The 13,462-nt window shown below is 38.6% G+C and overlaps 1 protein-coding gene across 2 annotated transcripts in view; it reads right to left on the minus strand.

Annotated features, from left to right (window-relative positions):
- Nucleotides 1-285: 285 nt before the first annotated feature.
- The window catches only part of PDZRN4 (PDZ domain containing ring finger 4), a 351,915-nt gene continuing 338,738 nt past the window's right edge, over nucleotides 286-13,462 (minus strand). For both annotated transcript variants that reach the window (XM_035002869.1, XM_035002870.1), the window contains 3 exons: nucleotides 10,758-10,859; nucleotides 6,055-6,171; nucleotides 286-2,249 (listed from right to left, as the gene is read on the minus strand). In XM_035002869.1, the coding sequence (XP_034858760.1) occupies nucleotides 723-2,249; nucleotides 6,055-6,171; nucleotides 10,758-10,859 (1,746 nt within the window). In that variant the 3' untranslated portion in view covers nucleotides 286-722. The remainder of the gene's footprint in view (nucleotides 2,250-6,054; nucleotides 6,172-10,757; nucleotides 10,860-13,462) is intronic.

The raw sequence follows: 13,462 nt of genomic DNA on the forward strand, positions 1-13,462 counted from the left end.
ATAGTATACATATATAAGTAATCGAAATCTGGTAACCATAGTGGACAATGAAAATAAAACACTCCTTGATAACTCTTAAGGATAATCAATAATTTATTTTTTATTGTCACAATTACCACAATTATCTAGCTACATGACCAATGTCACTACATACCACAGGAAGATTGTCCACCTACACTTTACTGAGACATAGACAACGGCCATTTAGGTGTTAAATGTACAATGGGATATTAAAAAGAGGTGGTTTTTATGTATAGGACAAGATGTGGCACGTGATTTATTAACGGGGTTGACTTAATACGTATTATGCCAAGAAGCAAGCATAGAAATGTTTTGGCATTGAATTGTTTTTAAAGTAGAAAATAAGTAAACTAGAGAAATAAATCCAGATCTTAACTTACAATAGATACATTAAAATAGGAAATTAATTGGCTCCTCAGTATTTTTGTTCAAGTTTCTTGTTTTCTTTCCTTTTGCTTGTTTTTTAAATATATATAAATGAGTAATATGAATATATCACAAGTTAAAGAAAGATCTCGGCCAAAAAGAAGATACCAGTATATGAAAAACAAATGAAAAATTACCAGGTATTTTTGCTTACAAAAAATTTAAACTATAAAGAGTCGCAAAATATATATAAAAACGCCACATTGAACGAGGCAATCATACTCTACCCAAACTGGTAGCACCCTCCTAAAATCAGTTGCATCCCATTCATTCGGTCATACAGTGGTGACTGACAAGAAGGCATTATGAACTCGTGTGCCATCAGGAGATTTGGCCCCGTGGGTCATCAGTTCTTGGATTGTCATCCAGTTGTCCAAAATTTTCTTGTTTCTTTTTTTCATCATCTTTTTGTGACTCAGTTCAATGATGTTGATCTCCTTCTTGCCCTCGCTGCCACTCTGGGGGCTCTCCTTAAGACACTCCAAGCGGCTCCGCATCATAAACTCTCGGCGCCTACGCTGCTCTTTGGCCCGAACCAGGTGCTGTTTTCTCTCCTCTTTGCTCCAGTAGCGGCCCATTTTCATCTCGCTCATGGTGTCATCATCTGTCGTCATGCCACTGCGCTCCTCCTTGATCTTTAAGGCACGTTCCCTCAGAATCCGGTCTCGCACTGGTCTCTTTGTTATGTACCGTGTCCCGTCGCTCCTGATTTTCACCTTCCATTCCATCTTGGGCTCTGAACACTTCTGAGCCTCCTTGCACATGCTCACTAAACTCAGCTGGCTCTGAGCATACTCAACTGCAGATTTCTGTTGAATTAACTGCATGTAGCTTTGATAATGGCGGGCATGCGCTGGGATGTTTGCATATCTATATGAGGAGCTGTGGTAAGGAGAGAGGTAAGGGATGTGTTCACTGCTGGTTTTCTCCTGATCAGAAAGCTTGTTGCTTTCTGAAATCTTCTCCTTGCCCTTCACGCTGCAGTCCTGTTCCATGGTTTTGGCTTTGGTGGAGGTCGACTCTTTACTGCTCTGTCCGGAAGAAGACTGATTGGCGGCCATTGTGCTTCTCAGGTTTTTCTTATTGGTGAGGTTGATCACTCTTGGAAGGGAGCTGTCAGGGGAACGGTCCACAGTGAGTGGGGTGCTTCTGCAGCTTTCTGCTGTGTTGTAAGCACTAGAACTGTCCTTGTCTGACTTCTCTGGGTGTTCGATGATGTCATCTAGTTTTCCCCGTGGCATATCCATGCTGGTGTTATAATTCCGGAATCCTCCATCGTGCAAAGCCCAGATGTCTCCATACTGGTCTGTCACCTTCTGGAGCCTGTGAGCCTGCATGATATTTTGGCACTCCAGTTCAATGTTTCTTAGTTCTTCATTAAGCAACTGTAGCTCGTGCTCCACACCCTCTTGTTCCCCCTGATGGCATTCTATTGTGCTGCTCGAGTAATACAGGTCATACTCTCCAGGGTTTCGAAACTTGCATTTGAGCTCCAAGAGCTGTCGGAATCTTTCACACTCCTCATCTGGGTTGCCAATGCAGTCGGAGTCGATGTATTCGCCAGACATGAAGCTCTCATTGCACTGAAGTTCAACGCTTCCTAGAGTGTCTTGGCTCTGCCCCAGCTCTCTCGTGCTCTTCAAAGATGTGCTGTTGGGATCCTCAGCTGCATTCTCCTGCTCTGAGCTCTCATCATTCCGCAAGCTTTCATCTGTGCGCCCCACCCCACTGTCCTTCTCATGGTTGTTGGAGGACGATGTTGCTGTGTCTGTTGTGCCTTCTTCTTCTTCTTGTTTTTTTGGCTGAGAAAATAAAGTTGAGAGATCAAAGGAAATCAGTTATTTTGGAAAAACACCAGTTGTTGCAAAACTTGCTTGAAAAAAAAACGATGCTTCTTGGCAAAGGTGTGGTTCCTAGAAAGCTGTTCTAATTTTAGCATCCTTAACCATTTTAGAAATAAAGGCAATTTGCTCAAGGTAGCTTTTTATGAATTGAAATAAAGAAAACCAAAACTGCTTGGAGACCTGACTTGGGGATAAATAAAACAGGCCTCATTTAAATGAATTATTCTTACCTTAAGGTTCTCTGTTACTTGGGAAACTGGCATGAAGGTGTGTAAATGAGGTGACTTTATGAGTCTCTGAGGTGGTAACACACAAAAGGATGAGTGAGACAGGTGATCTAAATGGTCTTCTGCAGTATGGAGGCCTGGAGTGCTGAAGCCGCATCACCTTATTATGAGGATTTTTTTCCTGAACTTTAAGTTCAGAAGAAACTTCGCTGATCTAGTAACACACTGGTAATGGTAAGCCAGACAGCACAGTATTTCAAGAATAGGTTAGTACTGGAGCCTCGGCCCTTCTATCGATGAGGAACTTTAATCCCAGATGGATTCAGCTTATTCGTGACCCAGAGAAAAGTAGAAAAGGCCAGTGCCATCCCCCAGAATCAGGATTTCTTCAACGTTCAGGATGCCATAATCCTGCATACGTGCGCCCTGACCTCCATGCATCTCCAAATCACATTACTCAAAATCAACAAAGTCACCTTAGGACTGCTTTGGGTTACTTAAAAGTATTTTTCTATTCTCGACTGGTTATTTCCTTCAGAGGTGAATTTTATTCTATTCAGAGTAAAGTGACAGTTCTCATGAAAATCGGAGCAGCACTGATTGCCAGACATGGGCATAATATAAAAAAAACATATTTTGGACATATTTGTGAATACACAATCATATGTAATCTTTATTCCTTGGTAGTTTATGGCTTTCATGCAGAACAATTAACTGTTGCTTTCCTAAGAGGATGCATATGTCGTTCTTTCTCTGTGAAGAGGGTAAAATTATTTTTTCCTCCATCACTTATCGTATACTAGTCTACATGGCAATTTTTACATTGTATTTCCTTTATGTGTAAACTTACTCACCATTTTATGTATGTATTTTCCTCTAGCAGGTGTAATTATACAATTAAATATAATTAAGCCTGTTAGTGTTAAAGAAGGACAGAATGCATGAGAAACGATATTCTAAAACAGGTGTGAAAGAGTCTCTCGAGAAAATGGCTTTATTTTCTTCCACAGAGGCCGAACAAAACTTAACATAAACTGCAGAGGAGAGAACATGAGCATGTATAACGTTATTTAAGGATTCCCAGTCTTTCCCTCAAATAGTTTTCCTCATTTGGTGAAAATATGCTGAGATTTTAAACATCATATTGATAAAAAACATAATGTTCTAAATAAGTAATTGTAACTAACAGTGGAGTGCTTGGTGTATCTGTATGTTCCTTGCCATAAGCTGACAATAGGATCCAGTGTGGTGACCTTCACATGTACCATAAACCCCCCAGAGGATATTATTGATATTGGACATCTGAGTTGATACACTACATTATTTACATTTATAGATATATTTTTTAAAGATTTTATTTATTTATTTTGAGAGAGAGAGAATGAGAGAGAACACATGAGAGGGGATAGGGTCAGAGGGCAAAGCAGACTCCCCGCCGAGCAGGGAGCCCGATGCGGGACTCGATCCCGGGACTCCAGGATCATGACCTGAGCCGAAGGCAGTCGCCCAACCAACCGAGCCACCCAGGCGCCCACATTTATATTTTTCATATCTTTAATGAGCTTAAAAATACAAGAAGGCTAGTTTTTTTTTTTTATCTTATTTTTATGTGGAGTGCCAAGGACACAGACGAACTGTGCTGTGGGAGATGCTCCACGGCGTGCCACCAGCAGTCCTAACACCAAGGACAGGGTATGTAAAGTGAAACTTTAATGTGTATATGGATTTTAGTTTTGAAGCATGGATATATGTTTTTTTTTTTTTATCGAATTTCCCTTTCTTTAGTCACCGGTTTACGAGCAAGTGTGAAAATAAAAAAGCGTTTTCCATTCCCAAACCTAGAATTCCTAGTTTCTGATGTAATGCCACTCTATCATTTATTATTTCCCTAAGGAATTATTATGGTGACAGGCAATGCTTCTACCAAGACATTTCTAATGTAGTATTATTGTTTATAAGGGCAAAGGACTTTTAAAGGTTTCTGTACTTCTTATCATTTTTCAGTCTCATGCTGAAGAAAAATTTCCACACAATGAGAATCTAACCTCAGGGACATCTAGTGTTACCTCAAAAGACCAAGCATTTGTATTACGTCTGATGAGTAGGCAGCATTTGACACCATATCACTTCACCTGGACAGGATTTCTCCCTTCTTTCTTTATTCCAACATCCTCCTGTCAATTCTGTATCAGGTCACATTTTGTATCTAAGAGAGAAAAAGCCTGGAGCAAGGACTTTCTTACTTGTAACCAGCAGCTGCCACCAAAAAATATCTTTATTTGTGGCCAGCGTGGAAGTCGTACATAAAAATTTCAATCTGCCCCACCTATACTGAAAAGCAATCCCACAGTAGCAGCATCGCTCTTGAGCATGAACTACTGCTTGTGAAGTGGCCAGTGAGCATCCGTGCTCAGAACAGAGAATAGCGCACATGGCTTTGACACCGTAGTCTGCAGTAGAATGATTTATTTAATATACGGGCATGTGCCCATACACACACGCACACATCTCTGTTATGGAATGCTTGCATGGCAACATATTCCATCATGCAACTTGGTAAAGTGATAGAAGGTTTGTGCTTCATGTCCCTAGGCCTAGCTGTCCAGGATTTTTTAAAACTATCTTAAAAAAACCCCAAAACACCAAAAAAGCTATCTTTTAGAATGTGTTAGGATTCATGTTGAGACCAGGGTGATAATTAAACAAATCAATAAACTGACAGCAGAAGTGTTCATAAAATTATATCAGGCAGATGACTGACATGAATTCAACGTAAAAAAGTCTCGGATATATTGATCTTGTCTTTATCCCGTAGGAACAACAACAACCACAAAAGAATCCCAAGACTCAGTTTGCCACAGGCCCCTGTATAATCTTTCACTAGCAGTGAATTAATTAAGAGCAGAAACTTTTTTCATTTTAATTTGTATGCTCAGGATCAAGTGTGGTACTTGGGACATATGAGGAGCTCAGCATTTTTGGCTGAATGATTATGTGACCCTAAGGCAAGATGATATCAATGATCTCAAATAGAGTGACTCCTGTTGAGGAGTATATAGGTAGGACCACGATACCAAAAACATAAATAAGATTGATGGCTTACATCATGTCATCATCATCTTATACGTGCCTAAATATTCAAATAGACACATTAATATTTTAAATTATAAAATTAATTTTTTGGAGAGAGATTATCTCATGAAATATAGTTTGTCTCCAGCTGGCATATTGAAAAGCAATGCACATTTTTCTGTTAAGCTTCTGAATTAGGTCGAACGGTACCTGGGTCAACACTGAATCCTACTGTACTCTGGCAACAATGGTCCCAAGTCTTTCCAAGCTAGAAAGATCTTAATAGAAAAAAATTGTATTTATTCCCTCTGCTTCACTTGAGATGCCCATCTCCTCTAAAAAATTACCATTACAGAGGTGTTTGATCAAACTCTTTTTGTTTTTTACTCCATTTATGGTTACGTATTAAGAAAAAAAAAAACTAGCAACATTTCAAATGATGTAGCTCAAATCGTTGGTCCTACCTGCTCCGCCTCATTGGCCGTGCACTGCATCGCTTCATTATGCTGTTCTTCCAGCATCTCCAAGTTTAACTCCTCTAAGAATTCATTCCTTTCATCTTCCAACCAGCCTTCATCCAGCTGCAAAAGAATACATTAGTACATTATATTAGGTTAGTGGGAACTCATGCTAAAAGAGGGGAAACTTAAATGGCGATGCCTGACCAGTTCCTTTTATCATAATGATTCTCTTCAGAATACCAGCCTCTGATAAGTTCACCTCTCGGAAGGAAGAAAAGATGATTTAAAGAAAAAAAAAAAGGACTCGTATGCCTTTTATCCTTTCCTGAAACAGAGCTACAGATTTTCTCTCATAACCAAGTAGATCTCAAAGCACAGAACATTACCATCTTTCAAAATATATGAAAAGCATATTGCATAATCCACAGCTGTCATGTTCACTACCTCCAACAGTGCCCGTGTTAAAGCACTGCAATGGTACTAATAGGACCATGAGACAATTGGGCTTTTTTCCTTAATAAAAACCCCCAATGAGACTACATACAAAGTGTTCCCCACCCCCAGAACACACTGATGCTACCCTCATCCTGCTTTTTTATCTTTAGGCAGATGGCTTCCAAGTTAACAAGATGGCTGCTTGCCACAAATACATTTATTTTATCTGGGGGGATGAAAAGAAAAATTCTAAGTTATTCTTCCCCCCCGCCAAAAAAAAAAAAAGGTGATGCTATGCCATGTCTATTTTGATTCATTTTTCAGGTAGGCTGAATTACAAAAAAAACATATATATAGATAGATAGATAAATAGATAAATATCAATCTATCTATATATCTGAAACGTTGCATCTAAGGGGAGTGGAGCAGTGTGGAGCATGCAGGGTTTTGTTTGTGGGCTCAGGATGCAAGTATTCTGGTGGGAGTCTTACACAAATTAAACTGAATAAATCTTTTTCACTTTTCAATACAAAGTGAAGTGGGAAACCTTGCTAATATGATGAGTGTTGACAGTCAATACAGATAATTTGCCTCAAAGTGGATTTCTGGAGCTGGATTACATAAATTAGCTGTCTATGCTGATTAAATTACCTGAATTATTGTCCATGCTCTGTTTTACTCTGTGTTAAAAGAAACAGTAGCTTTCTAATGAGCCAAAATTGACAATACAGTTGACCCTTGAACAACAGATGTTTGAACTGCGTGGGTCCACTTACATGCGGATTTTTAAAAAAATAAATACAGTACGGTGCTCTAAATCTATTTTCTCTTCCTTATGCTTTTCTCAATAACATTTTCTTTTCTCTAGCTTACTATATTGTAAGAATAGTATAGAATACATGTGACATATAAAATATGTGTTAATAGAGTGTTTATGGTATTAGTAAGGTTTCCAATCAACAGTAGGCTATTAGTAGTTAAATTTTTGGGGAGTCGGAAGTTACACACCAATTTTTGACTGGGTGGGGACTTTGGCTCTCCTAATCCCTGCCTGCATTGCTCAAGGGTCAGCCATAGTTTGAGGTGTTTTCACCACTCAACAATGGCAAAATAAGCTCTTAAAAGTAACTGAAACTGTAAAACTTGAAAACAAAATAAACTCTGAGAGGACATTAAGTTGCACCAGAAAAGGCATGGGCATATATGCATCATATTACTTAATATGAAGGTAGTTGTTATTTTCTTGATATTTATTAAAGGCTACTAGAACATAAATTACTCAAATTTGACTGAGGCCAAAAGTGTAGACACATTTATTCATCCTCATTTATCTTAATGTAGCCTGAATAACTTGAGCAAGTTCTACGTCACTGACTTTGATATGCACATGAACTATGAAAATTAAGCTGGCTAAAAATTCAAATTCAATCTATAATTGTCTAAGTTTTACATTTTTTTTTTAAATTTTATTTATTTGACAGAGAGAGAGAGAGAGCAAGAATAAGCAGGGGGAGCTGCAGAGGGAGAGGGAGAAGCAGGCTCCCCCCTGAGCAGGGAGCCCGATGCGGGGCTCTATCCCAGGACCCCGGGATTATGACCTGAGCCGAAGGCAGACGCTCAATGACTGAGCCACCCAGGGGTCCCAGTTTTATATTCTTTAATCCCTTGTAAGTGTCATGAGGCTGCAAACTCCAGACGCCAAAAGAAATTACATAGAGATAGACATGTTTACTTTTTATAAGCACACCAAGGAATTTTTCTTTAATCAGGTCAAAACAAAATATTTGCTTGCACAGATGTAGTGAATGATGGAACAGAGTCTTCTGAAATTTAAATGAAGGGGTGGGAAGGATAAGGGGAACAAACAGTAGAGATTAATGATTCCCTATAACTCTTTTCTTATTAGCTAATCCCACAGATCCCTGAGTTGCCATCTGTAGTCAGCGTACATCTACTTTGACAAGTCTTTTGGCTGGAGGTGTACACTGCAAGTGAGTAAGGAGAGCTTCTTGCTCACTTCCTTCCCCTGTTGTATTTCCCTTTCCACTTAAACATGCATTCACGGTAGTCTGAGTTTCAGACTCCGCCACAGGCCAACCGTTCCCTGGAGCTGAGCTGCAGGAAAGGAGGACTCTATGGAACTGGGATGTGTTTGCACAGCAGTGGAACTTATGTGGCATTTCAGAGAAAGGAACAACCTGCATTGTCTCAGGAGGAGTGTTTACAAGTTCTTATGAGAGCCCTCTCTGCCCCAATGTCCCAAGGGAAAGCAGAGAGAATAGCAGTATCTTTAATGGTCTGAGGAAGAAAATGGGCAGAAAATGAAAGAAAGTTGACAGGGGATGAAAGAAATGAGTTATTTAAAAATATTGCACTGATGTACAAGACTGCCCCCAGCAAATCTGTAGCTCATTCCCAAGAATGTAGAGAGTATTTGAAATATTAAAAAAAGAAAAAGGCTAGAAAAAGCACACAAGCAACGCCCACATATTCACTGAGTAAAATTCATTTGCAAAAAATGCAATAACAAGATACATTGAAATTGATAAAAAAAATACAGGTGAAATAAAGGCAAGGTTTTCTTGGATCTTTTTTTTTTCTTGCCATTTTATACCATGTACTGCTTAAATTAGATTTTTAAAATATGGTGTTAAGATTCATTTTCTTTCTTTCTTTTTCTAGAAATCTGCTTTTCCAAAGGCAATTAGCTCTTTTCCAGTGTCATGAGGCTTCTTTAGGATCAAGGATCTGAAGCAGATCCTGATTTTGACAGGATGGAGAGTATCCTGCAGTCAGACGGCCATCTTTTCTCAACTGTGGAAAGGAAGTCTTGTTTGGAAATTCATCCTCCAACACTGATTCTACTAGGTCCGGAGTGTAGTCAGGTATTTGAAAATGCCACCAGTTCTACCAACCATATGTATTCTCTCAATGATTAACAGGATCTAGTCTTATGTCATTAATTTCGATTCTTTCCACAGTTCATTATAGCTGTTCTGTGGCATAGTTTAAGGAAATGCTTTAACTCTAAATTAATGAGGTTCTCTAGCAGGTTACATGGAAAGGGCAGGGAAACCAGATTACAACATCGAAATATCTTTTCTATGACAGAGACGACCCCGGAGTTCTCTTCCATTTACCATGAATTTCACTAACATGTGTTTAGCCCCTTTCTTGTGTTCTTTTTCAAGAAAATGGGATCAGTGAGACTAACTGGTTTGCAAAATTTCCAGCTCATTAGTGAACTTTCATACGTATTCTGTATTTTTAAATTCACTCCTCAACAGGCAGTCCAGCCAGGCGTGTAGTCTCCCTTCCCCACTCCTGAGACCTCAGGTGTGTAACTTTACTCTGCCTTGGGCTATAGCAGGCTTTATGGGAACCATTTAGAGTGGTCAAGGGCATAAAGGGAATATATGCGGAAAGGGTGATCTTTTATAACCACTATATTCAAGTCAGGATTTGGTCTGACACTGAAATACACTTACTCAATTTAATTTATAGATAGCATGCAGTTACTGAGTTTGAAAAATATCAGATCAATAACCTGGGAGTCAAATGGTGACATAAGCAAGTTCACTCAAACTACTGACAGATGGATAGAAGGTGACAACGTGCTGTCCTTTCTGCATTGTGGTGGGGTATGAAAAGAATATGAAAAGAAGGACCAGTAGCACTTTTCTTCCATCATTACCTTTCCTTTACTTTCATAACATCTCCCCTCTGTTAAAGATATAAAAAACAAGTCCTCCAGAAGCTGTTCGCTTGCTTTTGGCCGGATAGATGTTTTTGTCACACTGCACTTAGAAAAAATTCCTTTACTACACATGGAACTGCTCCATGCTACATAGGCCACTTTATTTGATAACGTTCTTCTAAAAAGATTTAAGTTGATAGCTGGATATGCTAATGTTTCTCTCGTTAGAGATTCTTTTAAGTTACCTTAATATGCCAATTAAGTATTTTCAGATAGAAACCTAAAGCAAGGATCCAGACAGAACTAAGAATCATGTAAAGTCAACCAGTTTTCATTTATGCATTCATTCAAATAACTGGCAAGTGGAAGGAGAGAATAATGGTTCCATCCTGTGTGCTTTTTTCCTTCTTTTTTTCAAAAAGATAAGGTTGATAAGGTTGGTAAGTTAGGAAAGATGGCTCTTAATTATGTTTTGCATACTTGGCTTTACCAATAGCCATGGTACTGATTTGACATAGAATAGCAAATAATGGATGTCAAGTTCAGTCTCAAGATTTCTGATCTCTGCTCTGACCTGAATCTCGGGCCTTGCGACAAGCAGCACGATTCTCTTGCACTCATCACTAGACAGCAACGCCACTGCTTCTTCTCGATTCTGGACATCTTCCCCATTTATCTAGAAAACAAATGAAAGTGGCACATTAGTTTCCATTTCCACAATGCTGCACACAATAAATGGGAAATATCAGCTCATTTATGGTGAATGTATGGACAATGAAGCTCACACAATGGGCTCATCTTCAGCCCCTCAGTGGTAAGTGCCTTCACTCAATTACGTGCTTACTGTAAGAGCCATATCGATCCCTGAAGGATGGCGGACATCAGAGGAAGCAGTTATGTTCATAAATGTCCAACCTGCACCCTGGTAACATACATCTAGCAACACAATTAACCAGCCCCTGACAGGTGACGTTCATCTTTCTCCGCTCAGAGTAATGGAAGTGTCACTCTGAGATAATAGTGCTGGGGGAAGCAGGACTGGCAATCCCACAACTGAAATCTGTCATCCTGCATGCCTGCTATGAGCCAATTAGAGAGCTACAGTATTATCTCTCACCAGGCAGTGCTCTCAGGCCACTGCTGATTGCATTTTCATTTAATCATCTCATATTTGTGTGGGTCTGACTCAGTTGCCCTGATCACTCTCGGGATATCTTTCAGTGCGTGAAATTCACTAATCAAAAGAAGGACAGTTCATCAGTAACATCCTTATCAATACTCCAGTTCTTTCTAAGATTTGTCCATTTCCTCAAACAACAAAACTAATGAAGTATTTTACAGCTCATCTCTTAAGTGTACTTAATTTAAAAAAAATTAACAGAGGAGAAATGGCTTTTTGCAAAAAACCAGCTTGAGTAAACTTTTGATTAAAAAGACTGGTGGAATTCAAAATATATCTTTATTCCTTTTTCTAAATTCTATGGACAGAGCAAGTAAGTATTTTAAGCTACATTTTCATGTTCAAAGGTATTTAGCTCTGAGTTAACTGAACTTCTTTCTTTGGATATTTTATATTTATTTTATTTTATTGATTGTTCAAATCCATGGAGACAATGAGGTTTTTGATCATAGTACAGAATCAAAATATGCAGAAAGAAATTTCAATTAAAGACATCAAGTAATTATATCTAAAATGAGTATTAATTATTTTGGGGCGCCTGGGTGGCTCAGTTGTTAAGCGTCTGCCTTCGGCTCAGGTCATGATCCCAGGGTCCTGGGATCAAGTCCTGCATCGGGCTCCCTGCTCCGCGGGAAGCCTGCTTCTCCCTCTCCCACTCCTGCTGCTTGTGTTCCCTCTCTCGTTGTCTCTCTGTCAAATAAATAAATAAAATCTTTAAAAAAAATTTAAAAATAAAATAAGTATTAATTATTTCAATAAATTAAATAGAAAATGTGGCTGTACTGACCAATTTTTCAATAATTAACATCTTTCACTAAGGATTTCTGCTGAAAAGCATGAAGTGGACTGTTGAGACTTTCTTCCTGTGGATCTTTGGGATTCTGGCTGATACATGAGGGCAGATATAATTACTGAAACAAGCCCAGGAATCTCAACTCTGGACCACAATAAATGATCCTTATTCCTAGACTCTTATCACACATATGGAACACAAAGAAAGCAGACAATACATAATAATCAAAGGGGGGGAAAATCATACAACCACATGTTGTATTTTCTTACTCTGATCAAATGAATATCACCTTCGTTTTTCAGTTATATATGTAGACAGGAAATTCAGCTTTTACAAGTTTCAAGCTCATTTCCTCTTTTAGCAACTCACAATAAAATTCATCAAATTAGAAAACAGAAGCTATGATTCCAAAACAGGAACTAATGACTGGAAAGGTTATTTTGTGGTTTTTCATAAATATACATCTGAAAAGCTATTTCTATGCTGAATCCAAGGCTTCTTCTCAAATAAAGATAAATTGGCAGTGGTGGATTCCACTACACCCACCCCCCCATCCCCAGTGAAGTGTAGTTTGAAAATAATGACTTGAAAATGTTTACTTTCTGTGAGCTTTGGGGGCTTATGTCCATTTCACAGTAATTCTTAATAGTATATCTGCAGTGCATCTATTTGTCTATCCACTATGGACCTAATCGTCCATCCTCCCTCCACTATCAGGCATGCTGGATCCTAGAAAGAGTAAGTTGGATGCTCTCAGACGTGATTCACCTTTTCTGTGTGAAATCTAATGCTCCCTGCTTTTTTCACTCAGGTATATACATCCAAATTCTTCATCTAAATTTCACTTACCATTAACCTAAATACTCTTCATTCATGTTTATTTAATGTTACTATTATGTTTCCTATATTAAAGTGCAGGTAATAGTGCTTTCCTCAGAGTGTTCGTGTAATGGTTAAATGAGTTAATATATGTCTAGGGTTTAAACAAGTGCCTGGTATCCAGGAAGTGCTCTGGGCTGGCACATGGTACTGTTGATATTTTTGTTGTTGTTAGTATTATTATTCCTACTACTACTACTATCATTATTTATATTTATATTTTAATCCTCAGTAAAGACTTTTTTCTTCTAAATAAAGCAAATATAGTAAAATTCATGCACAACAATTAAATCCATAGTAGCAAACACGGTTCTACTTTAAAAGACTTCTCTCTCCTTTGTATTTTTAACTCTTAGAGAAGCATCAAGAAACAACATGGTGTGTTTGATTTGTAGTCCCATTAGATTTGGTATTTGTCTCTCTCCTC

The sequence above is a fragment of the Mirounga leonina genome, unplaced genomic scaffold, assembly GCF_011800145.1.
Source record: "Mirounga leonina isolate KUSES-001 unplaced genomic scaffold, KU_Mleo_1.0 Mir_126, whole genome shotgun sequence".
NCBI lineage: Eukaryota > Metazoa > Chordata > Mammalia > Carnivora > Phocidae > Mirounga > Mirounga leonina.